Genomic DNA, 17,301 nt, shown 5'->3' with positions numbered 1-17,301 from the left:
CAGTTTACGTCTTGTTGCACTACGCCAACAAGATCTCACAAACTCACTTTGATGATACATGGACTTTCTTTGTGTAACACAGTATAGTAACTAATTTGAAATAGAATATTGACAGTATATATATATTTTTAAATATGTATGCCCTATCAGTACACTTGAAAATCTAATTTCATTCTGCTTTACCACAGCAACCATAGAGAAAACTCATAGTATGCAGGAAACTAAATCCTTTGGTTTGTATCTGACTAATTATGCAACAGTCAGTTCAGCAACTTGAGATCGGATATTTAATGAAGGTTGATAATCATAAACAACGTACACTTCAAGTAAAATGATTCCCTCAAAGCACTTTCCCAATAAATACATTGGAATGATACAGAAGAAAATGCATGTCACGTTGGTATAAATGGATTCGGGAGACAGGCGCAGGAATGCGTAATCGTTTTTTTTTATTCAGCCCCAAATTACGGCGTGCCGTGTAAAGGCATGGGGACGAAGACCAAACAAACACCTAACAAAGACACAGGGTTGAAACCCAAACAAAAGAGCGAGGAGTACCTCAAATAAATAACACACACACACAATGATTAACACACGGGACGAGACCCGTAATCATCTGCACAATCCACAAGAGCACGAAAGCCCAAAACACACAGCACAGGTGCTCACACGCACCAACGGACATTATAACAATAATCGTCCCTACCATGGTGAATAAAGGGCACCTATATACAAATACAATCAGTGGGAATAGGGGCCAGGTGTGCGCAATGAAAGTTCCAGAGGGATCCGTGACAATACATCAACACAACCGGTGTAGAAACGATAACTCAATTTGAAAGAGAAAGAAAGAGACAATGCATATGCCATTAGGCACAAAGCCAAAACTCCCTTGCCATCTAAGAAGATATGGGTGATCTCCATTATGGACAGACATTGTTTACTGGTAGCGGTTGTTGCCAGGGAACATCTCCTCCTTGGGTTTGGCTGTAGAGGTGTTCAGAGCTGCTGATGTGCTCTTGGTATTCGCCACCCGCTCCCTGTCTTTCCTGGCAGTGCCACAGATCCATAGGAATATAAAGAATCCTTAGAGAGAGAAACACAGACAGATCATCAGACTCCACCCACATAGGTGCTCAATAATAGGTGCTTTCAAACTATTCAAGATCAAAGGGCCACATTTCCTCTACCTGTCACTCCTTTCCCTTTGTACATAATCTTATTTGATCTCCACTCTCTTCCCTTCCACCCCTCTACATCAGCTTTACTATCTCTTTCTGTCCCTGTCTTTCGTGATGTTCCCTGGGTCACCTTGGAGGGAGTTGAAAATGCTGAACAGGTAGAGGATGGGAAGGTTGACATAGCCGTAGCTGAGGAAGGCCAGGCCCCAGGTGATGCCCAGCAGGCAGGTCAGACCCAGGACGGTGCCGATGTCCTTCCAGGCCAGGCTTGCCTTCCCAGGCTTACCCTTACTGCCATAGCGCTGCAGCTGGCAGATCCGGGTGGTCACCGTTAACAGAATGCCAGAGTTAAGGACAAAGATGATGGTGAAGTAGGCCAGGTTCATACTGTAGAAGAAGGGGATGTCCATGATCCAGCAGCTGGGGTGGGGAGAGAGCGTTGGTTAAAATGCAGTGATCAAACTGTGATTCTATTGGACAAACTGCATCTGGTCTTTACCAAACACATAATCATATTCACCTTGTCCTCAACATTCACTTATTGATCTCCACACAGCACGTTCATTAGGAACATAAACACGCTGTACGTTGGGCCACCCCTGAAATTGTACTGATAAAATGTGAACATTCAAAAAGAGAACGGTAACATTTACTCACATTGTGTTTGTCTGGTTAGTGTCTGCCATAGTCATTTCTGTAGGTCCATATAATGGTTTGATATCCTTGACTGCCAATGAAACTCCCACGATGATACCAGGGACTCCTGAACAGTGCACACACAGGATGAGTGCATTCACATGTCCGACCACGGTTCCATGTCCGCAAACTCTTGTCCCACTGTATCTCTCACCTGAATGAGCATGTTTATAACTGATTCACTTACCCCAACCAATGGCAGACAGCTTGGCCATATAGTGTCGGTAGTAAGTGTTGAACACCTTGACCAGGAGGAGATACAGGTGGACAGCTTCAATGGCCATCCAGGTGAAACAGCTGAGGAGGCTGTAGTGAATGGCCACCGCAATGAAGATACACACGCCCCTGATGCCCAGACTGGCCCCCCACTCGTTGAGCAGGAAAGAGGTGTTGAGCAGGAACAGAGCCCCGCTCAGTGACACGTGGATGCTGTTGGCGTTGTCCACCCTGGAGTTCCTTAAGTAAGGGTACAACCGTATCAGACAACTGATAAAACAGCGCGGATAGATGACTAGTACGGGTGCAGTCATCTATACAGACGCAGGGATGACTACACGGGCCATGCTGAAATAGACAGGGGATGAAACATACAGAGGAAGAGATACAATTCAAAAATGGAGAAAGGAGGGAAAAGTGGGCAGGCGGCATTTTGGCGAGGTGGGGTCACATACGTGGTAATGACGTAGGTGAGGAAGGATACGGCGGTGAAGAAGGCAGACAAGCCACAGCCAATGTAGCTGATGTAAGACAAGACCTGCCAGTGTGCACTGTCAATAGATAGGTCGGCGATCTGGAGGGGATAAGAACGGATAAGGCACGATGACTATCACCAGGTGACAATTTATGATAGGATGATGTAGATGAATTGATGGATATAAATTGCTCACCAGCAGCACGGCAAACGGCGTAGCGTGGCTACAGATACACTCCACCACGCTGTCGTTGATCTTAGTAACACATCCATCTGTTTTCCAAAAGACAGTGTCTGGGAGGCTTATGTTCCCTGTTTGGAAGAGAGTACCCTTTTTTAGTCATTCTCAAATGCAGTCAGTATGTGTACAGCTTATATTGCCATATGAGGCAACAACAAAATGTTATGCAAAGGACTGTGGTATGCAATGGACTGTAGTTTTCAGTAAACACAGTTACTGTAGGCCTACATACTGTAACAGAAATAAACCCACCATATTCATTGAAATATTGACATGACAGGCTGTAATTCACCTGTAGAGAAAAAAAACGCCGATACGGTAATGCATTAAAATAATCAACTGTGAACTAAAGTGAGCTACAAAATTATTGGGACAGTAACACATTTTTTGTTGTTTTGGCTCTATACTCCAGCATTTTGGATGTGATGACTATGAGGTTCAAATGCAGACTGTCCGCTTTCATTTGAGGGAATTTTCATCCATATCGGGTGAACCGTTTATAACAATAATAAGGACGAGTGAGAAAGTTACTGATGCACAAATATCATACCCCCAAGACATGCTAAACTCTCACCATTACAATAACAGGGGAGGTTAGCATTCTTGTGGGGGGAATGATACTTGTGCGTCTGTAACTTTCTCACTCAACATTATTCACGATTCATTCAGGATTATCCATAATCATGGTAGCATCCACATTAATGTGTTAAAGTGTTTAGGTAGGAACATATTATATTTTTTATTTACAATAAAAGTGACTCCAGAATGAAACAATACATTATTTACCATTCATTTCTATTGGGCACAAAGTAATCTGAAACACAACCAAAACAAACAAGAAATGCATCCAACAAGTTTGTAGATTCACAAGCTTGATGTAATAATTGCGTGCTAGGAAAATGGGACCAAATATTTTGACTACTTTAATACACATATAAATGAATGAATCCCAATACCTTTGGTCCCCTAAAATGGAGAGACTATATACAAAAAGGGCTGTAATTTCTAAACAGTACACCCGATATGGATGAAAATACCCGAAAACGAAGGCTGACAGTCTGCACTTTAACCTCATAGTCATTGGCTCTGTACTCATAGTCCTGGAGTACAAAGCCAAAACAACCAAGAATGTGTCACTGTCCCAAAACATTTGTATGTCGCAATTACAGGAACATCCTAAATCTTATGACGACAATTTACAATTTACTGGTATAATAGGGTCAAGCAATTTGAACTTCATCTTCAGTGGGGTGGTCAAGTTCTCTAGTTGTCTGCCGCCGCCCACCTCTATCCGTATGACCATGGTTCTCACGAGTTCCTCTTTAAACTGGATAGAACAGGGTGATAATGACATGGAGGATTATGATGGTTGCGATTTCATGAAAGCCCAGTCCATCAAATCACAAAATGTTTGATTTATTTTCATTTATTGAATTGGAAGAATGATTGAATTTAATTATAGAATAGATGCACAATATAAGAAGTCGTACCAAGAACTGATTGGGTGATTTATAGGTGACCACGCCCACAGTCCTCTTTTCCTCTGGGATGTTCTGGAGTGCATCAATAGGGATCCATGTTTCCGGAATGTAAGAATTGTGCTCAGAGAGAAGCTAAATGATTTCAGCGAGAAAGGAAAATACCTAGCTGACACACTATACTCATTATCATTAGAGGGTCCCCTTCTGCAGTCAGAGTACTACAATATGTACATAAAATAGACACAGACCACATATTTACTCAGGACATACACTACCGTTCAAAAGTTTGGGGTCACTTAGAAATGTCCTTGTTTTTTAAAGAAAAACTGGCCTTCTAGGCAGAGTTGCAAAGAAAAGCCATATCTCAGACTGGCCAATAAAAAGAAAAGATTAAGATGGGAAAAAGAACACAGACACTGGACAGAGATATGGCTTTTTCTTTGCAACTCTGCCTAGAAGGCCAGCATCCCGGAGTCGCCTCTTCACTGTTGACGTTGAGATTGATGCCCAAACACAAACCCAGATAACAGCAGCCTGTCACGTCCTGGCCAGTATAAGGTTAATTGTTTTTGTAGTTTGGTCAGGACGTGGCAGAGGGTATTTGTTTTATGTGGTTCGGGGTGGTGTGTTTGTGTAAAGGGTGTTTGATTTAGTATTTCCGGGTTTTTGGTTGATGGTCTATGTGTTTGTATTCTATGGTTAGTCTGGTGTGTGTGTTTCTATGTTTGGTTAATTGGGGTTGGGACTCTCAGTTGAAGGCAGGTGTTGTCTATCTGCCTTTGATTGAGAGTCCCATATATGAGGGTGTGTTTGTGTGTGTGATTGGTGGGTGATTGTTCTGTGTTGAGCCTATGCTTTGCAGACTGTCAGTTTATCGTTCGTTTTCTTGTTTGTTGTTTTTGTATTCGTGTTGATTTCATTAAATGTTCAAAATGAACAACTGCACACCTGCTGCGTATTGGTCTACCTTTTCTGATGACGATTTCGCATTATCGTCAGAAGACGAAGATACTTGTGACACAGCCCTACCTCTGGTGCTTTTATTTTCACCATCTTGTCATCAGCACTGGTTAGGTTGGTCAGGTTGAACACAATCAGAGCCAGATCACTGAGGTGGTAGTACACAGGCTCTCCAGTGATTGAGACGTTCACCATCTTGTGTACCAGGTACCGTTCAACGCTGCAAATACAGCACAGAGACAGGGCAGGTAATCAAAGTTACGTCTCTGTCAGAAGTCAATGGAAACAGGTTGGCTGGTTACTTACCCAATAAACATCATCCTCATGGTCCGATTGTTTTTAAACAGGTCTGCACACATATTTCGCATGTTCAGGACCCTTTTAAGATCCTTTGGACCCTCACTGGGATGGTCTTGTATCTCTCTCATCAGGGCAGTGACTGGTGGCCCAGTACACTTGGTGACCTCACACGTGGATGAAGCTGAGGGACCAAAAGTAAAAGAGCCCTTGTACTAGTGTTACAGTTCAGTAGGGGTTATTAGTGTCATTTTGTTATGAATATATAACACCTCTGACATCACAGAGGAATTACAGTTTCACGTTTCATTCAGAATTTTCGAGATTACGAATAGACAAAAGAAAGATAGGTTTATTTGCTCACACATGTTGAAGATCAACTTGTTGGTTGAGTTCTCGACTACAGAAATCGGCACCGTCTGACAGTCAGTGAGGTTAATCGAGGTCACATTCATTGGGGTGCACTCAATATAGCTTTCAATGACCCAAACGCATTTCAGATTTTCCTCAGCTTTATCAATGATGGTGATCAGAATGTTTTTCATTGAAATCTCCCCGGTTGTGGTGTCTAAATAAAAGGTATCATCTACGGAAATGAAATAGCAATAGATAAACATCTCTAACATGCATAAAGTTATTATTATTTGGTTGATACCCCACAATTCAATTTATGTGTTACGACAACCATGAATGGGGTTATTTACAGCTTTTTGCCTAATTATTACAACAGCATAAAATAATGTGCCAATTGTACCAATATCAACCCAAATCAAGTGTACTTAAGTCCTCCATATCAATTGGGGAAGAAGCCCTCGTGGTAATGGCTGGAGCGGAATGAATGGAATGGTAGCAAATACGTCAAACACATGGTTTCCATGTGTTTGGTGCCATTCCCTTTGCTCTGTTCCACCCATTAATATGAGCTGTCCTCCCCACAGCAGCCTCCACTGATTTGGTCCCACAGTGCATTAAAATGAAACACAGTTTGAGCTCATTAGTCAAATCAAATTGTATTTGTCACATGCGCCGAATACAACAGGTGTAAGACCTTACAGTGAAATGCTTACTTACAAGCCCTAACCAAAAATGCAGTAAAACATTTTAAAATACCTACAAAAAAAATACCTACAAAAAAATAAGAATAAGAAATAAAAGTAACAAATATGTAAAGGGCAGCAGTAAAATGACAATAGCGAGGCTATATACAGGGGGTACCGGTACAGAGTCAGTGTGCGGGGAGCACCAGTTAGTCGAGGTGTGCTAGTACCTGAATTTGAGCAATTCATAGCCAGTGTTCCAGATATAAGTAGAAGTAGATGCAGAGGAAACATTGTGGCTGTTTTAAGGGTAGAACAGTGCAATATATGAATGACAAAAAAATACATTACAAAGCAATCCATATTTTCAACATTCTGTCATAGCCCTTACCACTCATTCAACATTAAACTCAGTAAAGTACACTATACAGCCTGAGAATTTCATTTCAGCTTGACACCTAGGCTAACACTGCTCAATACCGCAACGTATGCCTAACACATTCTGTTCGTTTTCAACAATGCTTCAGCACTAACAAAACCTAGCCATGCTTTCTGATGACCAACACTGTAATGTCTGCTTATTCCCAGACATATCATTCTGCCATCACTCAGGTAAGATAATGGCACAACATTATCAACACAATAGCTGAACTTTACAATGGCAAAATAGGATTGAATCATATTCCTCACACACAAACACATACACTTACTTACATGCTAGGAGTTGATTTCACTCACATTTGACGTCCTTGTGGGGTGAGCAAATGATCTGTGAAACCACTGTCTGCTTTGTAGAGATAATTACATCATTGAACACAGTAAACTCCCATCCAATTTGTATTTCCAACTGTGCCTTTAACAAACATCCATTCTAATATTTGGAGCTGTTTTTTCTTCATGACTGCTCATAGTCAAATTTTATAACTGCAACATTTTAATATCTTTATGTTACCTTTAGAGGAACCTGGTGGCATTGCATTTGTTTTATGCAAATCTAGTCTGAACTTCAGCTTGCTCGAGCGGAGCGTCAATGAATAGGCTACAGTTCTCTGCTTAGGTCAATCTTATTCATCTACTGTTGCAGGTTAATCAACTAGTGAGGGATATGATCTCACCACATTACATCAGATCCTGTTGGCTCACATGATTTATAATTGAACAAACCACATATGAAAAGAGTTCTGAAAACACCTTCCTTCATTCCATAACTAAACAATCGCAAAAAGAAAAAAAGAGCAATATGACATGTTATTGTATTGGTATAAAACAAGTGGGTGGTTTGTAGACATTTTCGAAGGTCTACAGTTTAGAGGAACCTGGTGTATTCTCAAAAGAAAAAAATCTCAATAAAGTTTGAAATGAACATTGATAACAACAGTGCTGGATTGGTTGACAACAGACTTTTGTCCTCAGGCAGATCCGGTATTGGTACTGTGAGTGTCACTGCCAGGTTGCCTGTCCTCAGTCTTCCGTTTGAACACCCAAAACCAGAGGAAGATGAAAAAACCTACAAAAGAAGATGAGACATATTACCCTTCGAGACAGAAATTCATTACAGTATTCAGTCAACCTCTCACAACCCACACAATATATTCCAAATGTCAATACTTATTCAAAGTTGGCATTTTCTGTAAAAAGCTGTTCAGCACTGGAAACAACTTCCAGAAGGTTTAAAATGTGTTGCTAGTGTTGGTGAGTTCACAGAAAAAGTTCATACCCTGGACCAGTAGGGTATGAACCTTTTTTGTTGCTGTTTGTACAATTTGGTTGTTTGTATTTTATGCTAGTATTTTATACGATGTGATTTTTATTTTTCACAATTAGGCCTATTTTACTTTTTTTATTGCTATTATTTTTTACTTCTTACTCCTATTATTTTAAAGAGCCACTGAACACGCCGATTTGCGCATGTGTTTTTCTGTTGCTCATTCAAAAAACTAGATTTCAGTCTTGGAGGTGTTTCCTGACTGATCCCACATTTGGTTAATGATGTTTGTCCACCATGAGACACTGTTGATGCGGAAGCCTATTTCACTTCCTCAAAATCCCCAGAATGAATCTAGGGTTAACTCAAGAAATCTGTAATTAATTTTGACGCTTTTGCAGAGGATGTTTTAGTTGCACAATTTTATATCTAACTAAGGTGTTTGGTGCAGTATTTCTCAAGTAAAAACATGTCAGAGCTGCCGGGCAGGTCTGTCTCACTGTCTATGCTACTGGATCGAGCAATCACCGCAGCTGTTCACTCCATGTTAGTGGGCAAAAGGACATCATTAAATCAAAACTCAACCTTCATTTACCCGTTGTGACGCACAGATGTTCCAAGCTCAGTTTTAGATGAGACTGACTTTATGACCAAAATTATCCTATTTACAACTTCGTAGGCAATTTTGAGACTAGAATAAATGTTTTTGGCTCATATCGATGCCACTGTTTTCAAAGGGATTCATTGCTTTTTAAAGGCAGTCGCTCTTTAAGACACATCTAGGGACTGGATTTGAAATAAATAAGAAATATGTGGAATGTTGTGATGCTAAATGATTTTATCTATCTGCCCAGGGACTACAGATAAAAGCTAGCCGGCTAAATTTGGCACATTTACAGAAATGTTAATCGATGTGTATTGTTTCAGTCAAATAAATAAATAAAAATAAAGTCTCCACAGAGTGCAAAAAAATGCATAGAGAAAGTCAATGTGAAGATAGGCTCCCGAGTGGCGCAGCGGTCTAAGGCATTGCATCTCAGTGCTAGACACCCTGGTTCGAATCCAGGCTGTATCACAACCGACTGTGATTGGGAGTACCATAGGCCGGTGCACAATTGGCCCAGTGTAGTCCGGGTTTGGCCGGTGTAGGCCGTCATTGTAAATAAGAATTTGTTCTTAACTGACTTGCCTAGTTAAATAAAGATTAAATAAATTGAGGAGATTATCCTGTATGTTGATGTATTGGTCATTCTTGCATTACTGCACAGTTGTTATGACATTAATGTTCCAAAGACAAGGATTGGAAACAACATTATGGTTAACCCTTCAACTACATAGCACACTGATTGCATACACACGATGGCAGTAAAGTTACTTTTTGTATAAAAAATGAAGTACCATTAGGTTACTACTAAATAATAAACACAGTCAGTTTGACCTGCGTCCATAAATGAGAGTCATGATAATGACTCTGTCACGTCCTGGCCAGTATAAGGGTTAATTGTCATTGTAGTTTGGTCAGGACGTGGCAGAGGGTATTTGGTTTATGTAGTTCGGGGTGGTGTTTTGGTAGTAGGGCGTTTGATTTAGTATTTCCGGGTTTTTGGTTTATGGTCTATGTTTATGTATTTCTATGTGTAGTCTAGTGAGTGTGTTTCTATGTTTGGTTAATTGGGGTTGGGACTCTCAATTGAAGGCAGGTGTGGTCTATTTGCCTTTGATTGAGAGTCCCATATATTAGGGTGTATTTGTGTTTGTCATTTGTGGGAGATTGTTTCTTGTCTAGCGTATGTGAGCCTGAGAAGACTGTCTGTACATCGTGAGTTCGTTTTGTTATTTTTGTATGTTCATTTCTGAGTTAATAAATGTTCAAGATGAACAATCTCAATTCTGCTGCATATTGGTCCTCCTTTTCCGACGATGATTTCGCCATATCGTCTGACGACGACGATAGCCGTGATAGACTCTTACCTTGTAGAGAGTTGAGGACACAGAAAAGGTAGAGGCCAGGTGTGGTAAGCTGGCCGAAGGAGAAGAAGATGATGCCCCAGGTGATGCCCAGCAGACAGGTGATGCCCAGCACAGTGCAGGTGTCCCTCCTGGCCCTACCCTTCTCCCTTGACGTCTGCTCAGTGCGCAGAGACTTGAGGCGCCTCATAGTCACAACCAACATAGCGAGGTTAAACACAAACACCAGGCCAAACAGACCCACCGTGGTCACCAGCTTCATCACATCATTAGAGAGGTAACACCTAGTTAGGCGAGTTAGAGAAGGGGTAGGAAGAGAGATAGAGAGAGTTAGATGGACAGATAGACAGAGAGAGAGAGAGAGAGAGAAACCTCTTAACCTCTATGGGGGGTCCTCATATTTCAATACAGACTCTAATAATAAAATGTGACAAGAGGTTTTGGGGTTTAAACATAGCAGCCACAAGGGTCAGTCATTTAAGAGGTACAACAGTCTTACATCTCCACAGCTGTGCCATTGGTCTTAGTCGGATGAAGAGTCACACGGCTGTATGTGTCTTTGTCAATGATAGCAATCACGATGACAATGACAGCAGGGAATCCTGAAACAAAATGAGACATTAGGCTATCTATTATACTGTATGCCCGCTCGGATCAACAAAACTCACAGAGGACAGACAGAAGGTTGGCCCATCACCCATGCCTCTTTTAAAATATCCATTTTGTTTTGTTTTTGTTTTGCTTACTGTTTACAGTCATACGACCAGTTTCAGGTTGTAAAGTGCAATCTCACCCCATCCTACCAGGCTCAGTTTGAGCAGGTATCTCCTGACATAGATGTTGAAGACACGGACCAGCAACAGGTAAAGGTGGAAGCCTTCGATTGCTGTCCATGTGAAGGTGGCCAGTAGAGAGTAATGCAGAAGGACAGCAACATAGATACATGGCCCAGAGGAGGATAATGCTGCTACCTGCTGGCTGGGCAGGAAGTGCAGGTTGAGGAGGATCAGGGCCACAGACAGGTTGATATGCACCTTCAGGGAGATGTCTGTGCCTGTACCTCTGAACAATGGAATAGAGAGAAAGCGTATGGTGAAAACAAGGTCAGTTGCTATAAAATGTTAATTTAATCTGTACATCTTGATGTCACTTTCTGATGATGTCAAACTTATGACAAACCAGCGGTTCCTGTGAGGAGCTGACCATGATGCCCAGAGAGTGACATACCTTTGAGTGGCGTACAGAACGATTGTGACCACCAGGAAGAACAGAGACAGACTGCAGCCAATCAGAGTGATGTAGCTTAAGATCTCCTGGTCGCTTTCAGAGATGGAGGGAGACACCTAAACGCAGGAAAATAAAGCTAAATCCTAAAGTGTATTTTTGTAGATGGGTATACTTTACTGACTTTGTTTTTATTCTCTTCCATTTGACTGTAAATCGTTTTTAAAATGTGTGCTTATGCTGTGATAAGGAAACGAAGGAAGCACTGTGGTAGTTGTAAAGTAGTCTACCATCAGCACAGCAAAGTATGTGAGGTGGTCACATGAGCAAATCACACGGCCCTCGTCTCTCTTCCACTCTGTGGTGCAGCCATCCTGGTAGAACTCTAAACATTCATTTGTACAGAGAAAACACAGTAATGCGATATCACATTGATTGATACCTTAAGGGTATTAAAAGTTTCATAAAAGTATTATAATCAGTATTATAACATTTCATATTGGCACTTACCTCTGGTTGAAAAATTGAAGAATTGACAAGATGGTTGTTTGTCAGCCTACGTACAACAACAGAAATGAGGCATCTAAGTTTATATTCTTGCCATTATCATAGTCATAGAACTTGTGCAGGTAGCCGAGAGTTGATATTGCACTCACTTGACTTTCCAATGTGGGGCGCTGTAGAGGCATGGAGAAGTTGACCTTGTCCTGCAGACCCAACACTGTCTTCTTGCTTACAGACAGACCTACTATTCGGCCATCAAGAATCCCCAATGGCTAGAGGAACATTTCAAAATATGGCTAAACTGAAAGAATTAAACAAGGTACTAAAAACCCACACACGAACACACACGCATGCATGCATGCACGCACCACACACACACACACACACACACACACACACACACACCTACCCCATATTTTTCAGGTGAGGTAATCATGCAGAAGACAATGGTATTGTTCTCGTTGGTTTTCAAGAGCTCTTTGGGCAGGTGGACCTTGACGGTAATGTTGGCCACATAGTCACTGTCTGATGTTACCTAGGTAACAGTACAATCAGGGATAATGACACAAGGATAATGATCATGCACAGAGTTCACTACTTGCTGTAAAATTATGTCATGATGTCATCCCCATCTCAAATCACCCTCCCACCCCAAATGTCATACCTCAAATATTCTATTTGCATTTCCATTCAAATGATCTATTTGCATGTGATGCAGGTTTGACGTTTATTGGGATGAATCTTGTCCTGGAGGCGGTGCTGAGCAGTTTCCAAGGGTTGGGCCAGCCGCAAAATCAAAATTGGCTGTATCGTAAAATGTTTCATAATAACAAACAAAAAAATGTTTGGCTTAAATTAAGGTTAGGGTTAGGCATAAGGTTAGCAGTATGGTTAAGGTTAGGGTTAAGATTAGGGTTAGGTTTAAAATAAGATGTTATGAGTTTGTGGCTAGGGCAAATAAATAGTGACCACTCTGCAGAGCTGCCTCCAGGACAAGATTCATGCCATTCCCAATAAATGCCAAACTGTACGTGGTTTACAGAAGACTGTGTGTAAACTTCCTCAAACATTTCATCGTAGGTCACTGTCATCTTACCCTATCTTGGCTGGCAGATATATTAAGCCCGGTAAAGTTGACCTCGGCCCTGAATATGTGGGCCACAAGCCTCTCAACAATAATTGAAGTTGTCTCATTCAAAGCTGTGTTTTCAAGAACCCGTTCTAGTTTCTCCACAGATCTGTAAGGAAAGCACGGACAAACATAATACATATTCCTTGAGGTTTGGCAAACGTACAAATGTCAATACCACATCTGGAGTGTATGAAATGTATGTGATATATCATCTATATTATCTCGCAAAAATGATTCGATGCATACTTAACGATATTGCTGAAGTTCTCCGTCTTAAGCTGCTCATTGACAACTTCCATCCAGCATCTTGCACCATCCACATCGACTACAGACGGAACGCCAGATAGAACTGTACAAACAAACAATATGATTCGTGAAACACCTGAGTCCTTCTAGTTGTTTAAAATCAAATGTACACTTGACGCAAACTCAGGAAATCAAAGTGATAAAACTAGGCAACAGAATATCAGTAAGATAATAATCAAGTTCATAACAATTTCACTTTTTAAGTCAGAAGGTCAACTCATATTTGTTTTAATCTACCTTCAGTGTAGTTGGAGCACGAATATTTGTTTCCTTCGTTCATAGAGAGACCTGTGAGCAGAACTATGAGGTCAAACAACCTGGACTTCATCCTAATTGGGTAAAAGTCAAACACGAGGTGGAAAGACATCCCTTACTCCATTATTCTATTTATCTGATATCACATAATCGTTGAATCAATCGTCCAGGTGTTGCAATCCCCAAATATTCGAACTCAACTTCACACTGTCTCTGTATTGCGCCAATAGAGTAGCCAGTGTTTTAAGGACCTATAATCCAGTGTAAATGCTCAGTCACAACATGTTTGTTGACCTTCAACATCAGAAACACTCATTTTAATAAAACCAAATTCAATCTCATTGCCTACGCATATTTCTTGTGACCTAGTAAAGAGGAAATGTTGCTATAATTTTGCAAAGAACCCATCCACTCACGTGTCTGTCACCACTGAATACTGGTTGGATATGCTGAAATTGATTACAATTAATACAATTACGATTATTGTAGAAATACATATTTGGATGTAGTAATAACAATATGTCTCAAAGTCAAAGTAGAACTTACCTATCAACCTGGGAAGTCAAGGTTCAGGGTAAATTTTCTTTAAATATTATTAGAACAGAACTTGGGTCCTAACGACAGAACTCAAAGAGGTGCAGAGGAGGTCAGAGCGGTTATATGCATTCTAAGGAAGTAATGTGTGTGCAAATAGAATTACAGAGGATGTACATGCAGTATATGACAGATACTGTATTTCACAGTTTGACTCTGTTGTTTCAACTTATACCCTTGCTGTACAGTTACCTGTGCATTGACATCGTGTCATCACTGTCATGTTGTCTACGAGGCACGGGAAATGCCAAACAAACTTAAACAAAGGGGAAATTAGTTAGAGTGATTAGAGGACTAAACCACTGGAGAGATATGATGTTTTCCAAGAAAAATACCCTTTCCCCTGCCCTTTCACTTTATCGAGGCTCAATACAAAATCCTGTAATGCGTTCTGGCTCGCATTGGTCATTGCAAAAGGCGTTTGGCTGAATTGTAAGTGTGAATGCTCACTTTAGGAGCGGACGAAAATAAATCATTCTATGACGATGAATTTGATCATCGCCATCAACACCATCACAACCGCAGAGTCTTCATTTTACACTGCTAACCAACCGGCAAAAACCTCTCCAATGAATAACATGTTTACCTGTGACACAAGACAGCCAACGCCGATGATGCCGAGCCATCACTCATGGATACTACCTTCCAATGGCACAGGTTACATCTGACAGAAAACAGATTTAAAAAAAAAAAAAAAGATATACATAACATCTGACTAAAATCAATGTCAGTAGAGGGCGCCCAGAGATAAGCAAATCTCTCTCAACTGAAGCCGTTTCAAGGTAGAGTTACATGGCCCGCATTTACCAAGTGTCTCAGAGTAGGAGTGCTGATCTAGCATCAGGTGGTCTCTGTCCATTATAATCAAATGAATGACGATCTAAAAGGCTAAGCTGAACCTCTATCAGCACTCCTATTCTGAGAGGCTTGATTAATACGGGCCCTGTCAGTGACAGAAACACAGGTCCTAGTCCTACCCAGTAGTCATACATACCCAGGGCAAAGCTGTGCCCATTCATTCTAAATATATTTCAGCCACATCTTTGTTTTGTCACTTAGTCCATCTCTGGACACCGCTTTATCAATCAGCCTGTTTAGCGGCTGGCTGGACACATGGTCGCAGTTGTAAATGAGAACTTGTTCTCAACTGGGCCTACCTGGTTAAATAAAGGTGAAATAAAAAAATAAATACAAAATAAAAAAATGGAACAGGAGGCCACATTCTTAGGTGGTGGTGGTGCATATGCAAACCAAAGACATACAGGTCCTCGATCTGCTTCCTACGATTCTACACATATTGCCATGGGGCAGAGAGAAAAATGTTGCCGTTTTACAGCTAATGTCCTGTAATTCTAAAATGCGGGGATGTGTGGTAACGCCAGTGAGCTACATCCCGTGTTTCAAATGTGATGACACTTTGCCTGTGTGCTCTGTGGTGAGGCTGAGGTAATATCCAATAAAGGTGAACTTCCTGTTATTAGACAGGTTAGGGATATAACCAGCCAGAGGCTGTTGAACAGATGATAGACACATAAGAAGCTGACAAGTGATTGATAGTACAGGGATTCAAAATCCCCCCCCCCCCCCCCCCTTTGATCTCACTTGATAACAAAATGCAAAAGCTGTTCACCTGATCAGATTGTGCCTCCTTTGTTGGAAAGCACCGTTACTCATGGAGAGGAGGTATTAGGCTGCTTACTGAGGTATGTATCCCCTTCCTTTGGAGGGGACTGCTCCATTGACCCTACAGATATGTCTGTCCCCAGCTGCCATTAGGCAGGTGTCAGGACAGGACATAGGTTAGACAAAGGAGTTGGCTGAATGTGACAGAACTAATGAGAGGGCTGCTATACACTCACCTGTCTCTTCCCAGCCGTTGGCACACATTTCCTCTGCTACTGGCTTGTTGTTGACAACCATGAGTGCTCTGCCCCGCTGCTGCTAGTCCCTTCCTGAGGCATTCTATTGAGGGATAGACTATCAATAAATAAGATAGTTAATGAGAGAGGGACAAAAACAAATCATCAAGTAGGCCTACTAAGGTGTTATCTCGTTCACCAAGATCTTTCTGTCAATGGCAATTAGCCTAGGGAGGTGAATTGAAGTTCTAGAGCTACCAGGCAGTAGACCTACAATATAATCATATTCAGGGCTAGTCTATTTGTTATTTCCAACTATGAAGCAGAATGAATTCAGCCAATAACCATATTAATAGAATGTTTTGTGAAACCTCTGAAAACGTAAATGCCATCCAAATACTAATTCGTAGCCTAGACGAGCTCGATAGCATCCAAAGGGGTGGGGGGCTACATCCGCTAATGGGGTGGGGGGGCTACATCCGCTCTCCTTACTGATTTGATAGCTGGAGGAACGACTTTGACGGCGACGCACAAGGTACAGAGTCACTGATGAAGCAGCCAGTCCAGCTTCGAGTTGCCCCGCTCCATAAACCCGGGAGAGGAACAGAACAGAGTGGACAGAGTCCAGGAAAACTGGAAGAAAAATCTGGATTTTAACGGGAAGAGAACCATCATATTAAATAATCACAAGAGGCTCCGCGATTCAAAACAGGCTTCGGGGACACCCGTGCTAGATTTGCGCGAGTGTTGGACAGCTGCAGCCGACTTCAACTTCTTTGTCGGGTTCTGTAAATAATTGTCAACAAACTTGGAGCCGTTATTTAACCTTCAACCGTTTTCCGTTTCTCTGGGCTCATTTGCACGTTTATTGCACGTTTATTCTGTCAGTTTTAAGCCTGTTACACAAAGCAGTTCCGTAAATGACTGACATATTACGATTAAAGTCACTATGCGTGCTTTGTGAGCTGGCTTCTGGTGCAGTTACACCAACATGCCACTTACCATAAAGCTGGTTGTTAGGAAATTACTTTTTATCGGCTAATCCTGATACGGAATTGTGAGTAAAATTGGGGACACGCCCGCAAGCAATAATAGGCAACCTAAGCGTTTTAGAAATCCTGGCAACAGTGCAAGACTTCTCTGATCCCCCTCCTGGGACTGTGGTCTATT

At 41.5% G+C, this 17,301-nt stretch overlaps 2 protein-coding genes across 5 annotated transcripts; both read right to left on the bottom strand.

Moving 5' to 3' along the window:
• Nucleotides 1–270: 270 nt before the first annotated feature.
• LOC106587142 (adhesion G-protein coupled receptor G2) lies at nucleotides 271–7,464 on the bottom strand. 4 transcript variants are annotated; one of them, XM_045708634.2, is made up of 14 exons: nucleotides 7,299–7,464; nucleotides 6,815–6,883; nucleotides 5,912–6,133; nucleotides 5,557–5,731; nucleotides 5,320–5,470; nucleotides 4,300–4,422; nucleotides 4,017–4,136; nucleotides 3,062–3,101; nucleotides 2,765–2,880; nucleotides 2,549–2,667; nucleotides 2,065–2,333; nucleotides 1,839–1,944; nucleotides 1,312–1,601; nucleotides 271–1,086 (listed from the first exon to the last, which is right to left on the bottom strand). In XM_045708634.2, the coding sequence occupies exons 2-14, from the start codon at nucleotides 6,876–6,878 to the stop codon at nucleotides 941–943; spliced, it is 1,941 nt and encodes a 646-aa protein (XP_045564590.1). In that variant the 5' UTR covers nucleotides 6,879–6,883; nucleotides 7,299–7,464; the 3' UTR covers nucleotides 271–940. The 4 variants fall into 4 exon arrangements, with proteins under 4 accessions (XP_045564590.1, XP_045564588.1, XP_045564589.1 ...); XM_045708632.2 differs by lacking the exon at nucleotides 7,299–7,464 and having other exon boundaries at nucleotides 6,815–6,947; XM_045708633.2 differs by lacking the exon at nucleotides 7,299–7,464 and having other exon boundaries at nucleotides 4,300–4,362; nucleotides 6,815–6,947.
• LOC106587141 (adhesion G-protein coupled receptor G5) lies at nucleotides 6,539–16,908 on the bottom strand. Its single transcript, XM_045708638.2, has 15 exons — nucleotides 16,624–16,908; nucleotides 16,132–16,234; nucleotides 15,903–16,038; nucleotides 13,661–14,936; nucleotides 13,364–13,466; nucleotides 13,082–13,223; nucleotides 12,395–12,520; nucleotides 12,138–12,257; nucleotides 11,992–12,037; nucleotides 11,772–11,866; nucleotides 11,485–11,600; nucleotides 11,051–11,319; nucleotides 10,757–10,859; nucleotides 10,261–10,541; nucleotides 6,539–8,091 (listed from the first exon to the last, which is right to left on the bottom strand). The coding sequence occupies exons 4-15, from the start codon at nucleotides 13,788–13,790 to the stop codon at nucleotides 7,994–7,996; spliced, it is 1,629 nt and encodes a 542-aa protein (XP_045564594.2). The 5' UTR covers nucleotides 13,791–14,936; nucleotides 15,903–16,038; nucleotides 16,132–16,234; nucleotides 16,624–16,908; the 3' UTR covers nucleotides 6,539–7,993.
• Between the last annotated feature and the right edge of the window lie 393 nt (nucleotides 16,909–17,301).

Source organism: Salmo salar, chromosome 26, assembly GCF_965601325.2.
Source record: "Salmo salar chromosome 26, fSalSal1, whole genome shotgun sequence".
Classification (NCBI taxonomy): Eukaryota; Metazoa; Chordata; class Actinopteri; order Salmoniformes; family Salmonidae; genus Salmo; species Salmo salar.
This window is presented reverse-complemented; position numbering and strand designations above follow the sequence as displayed.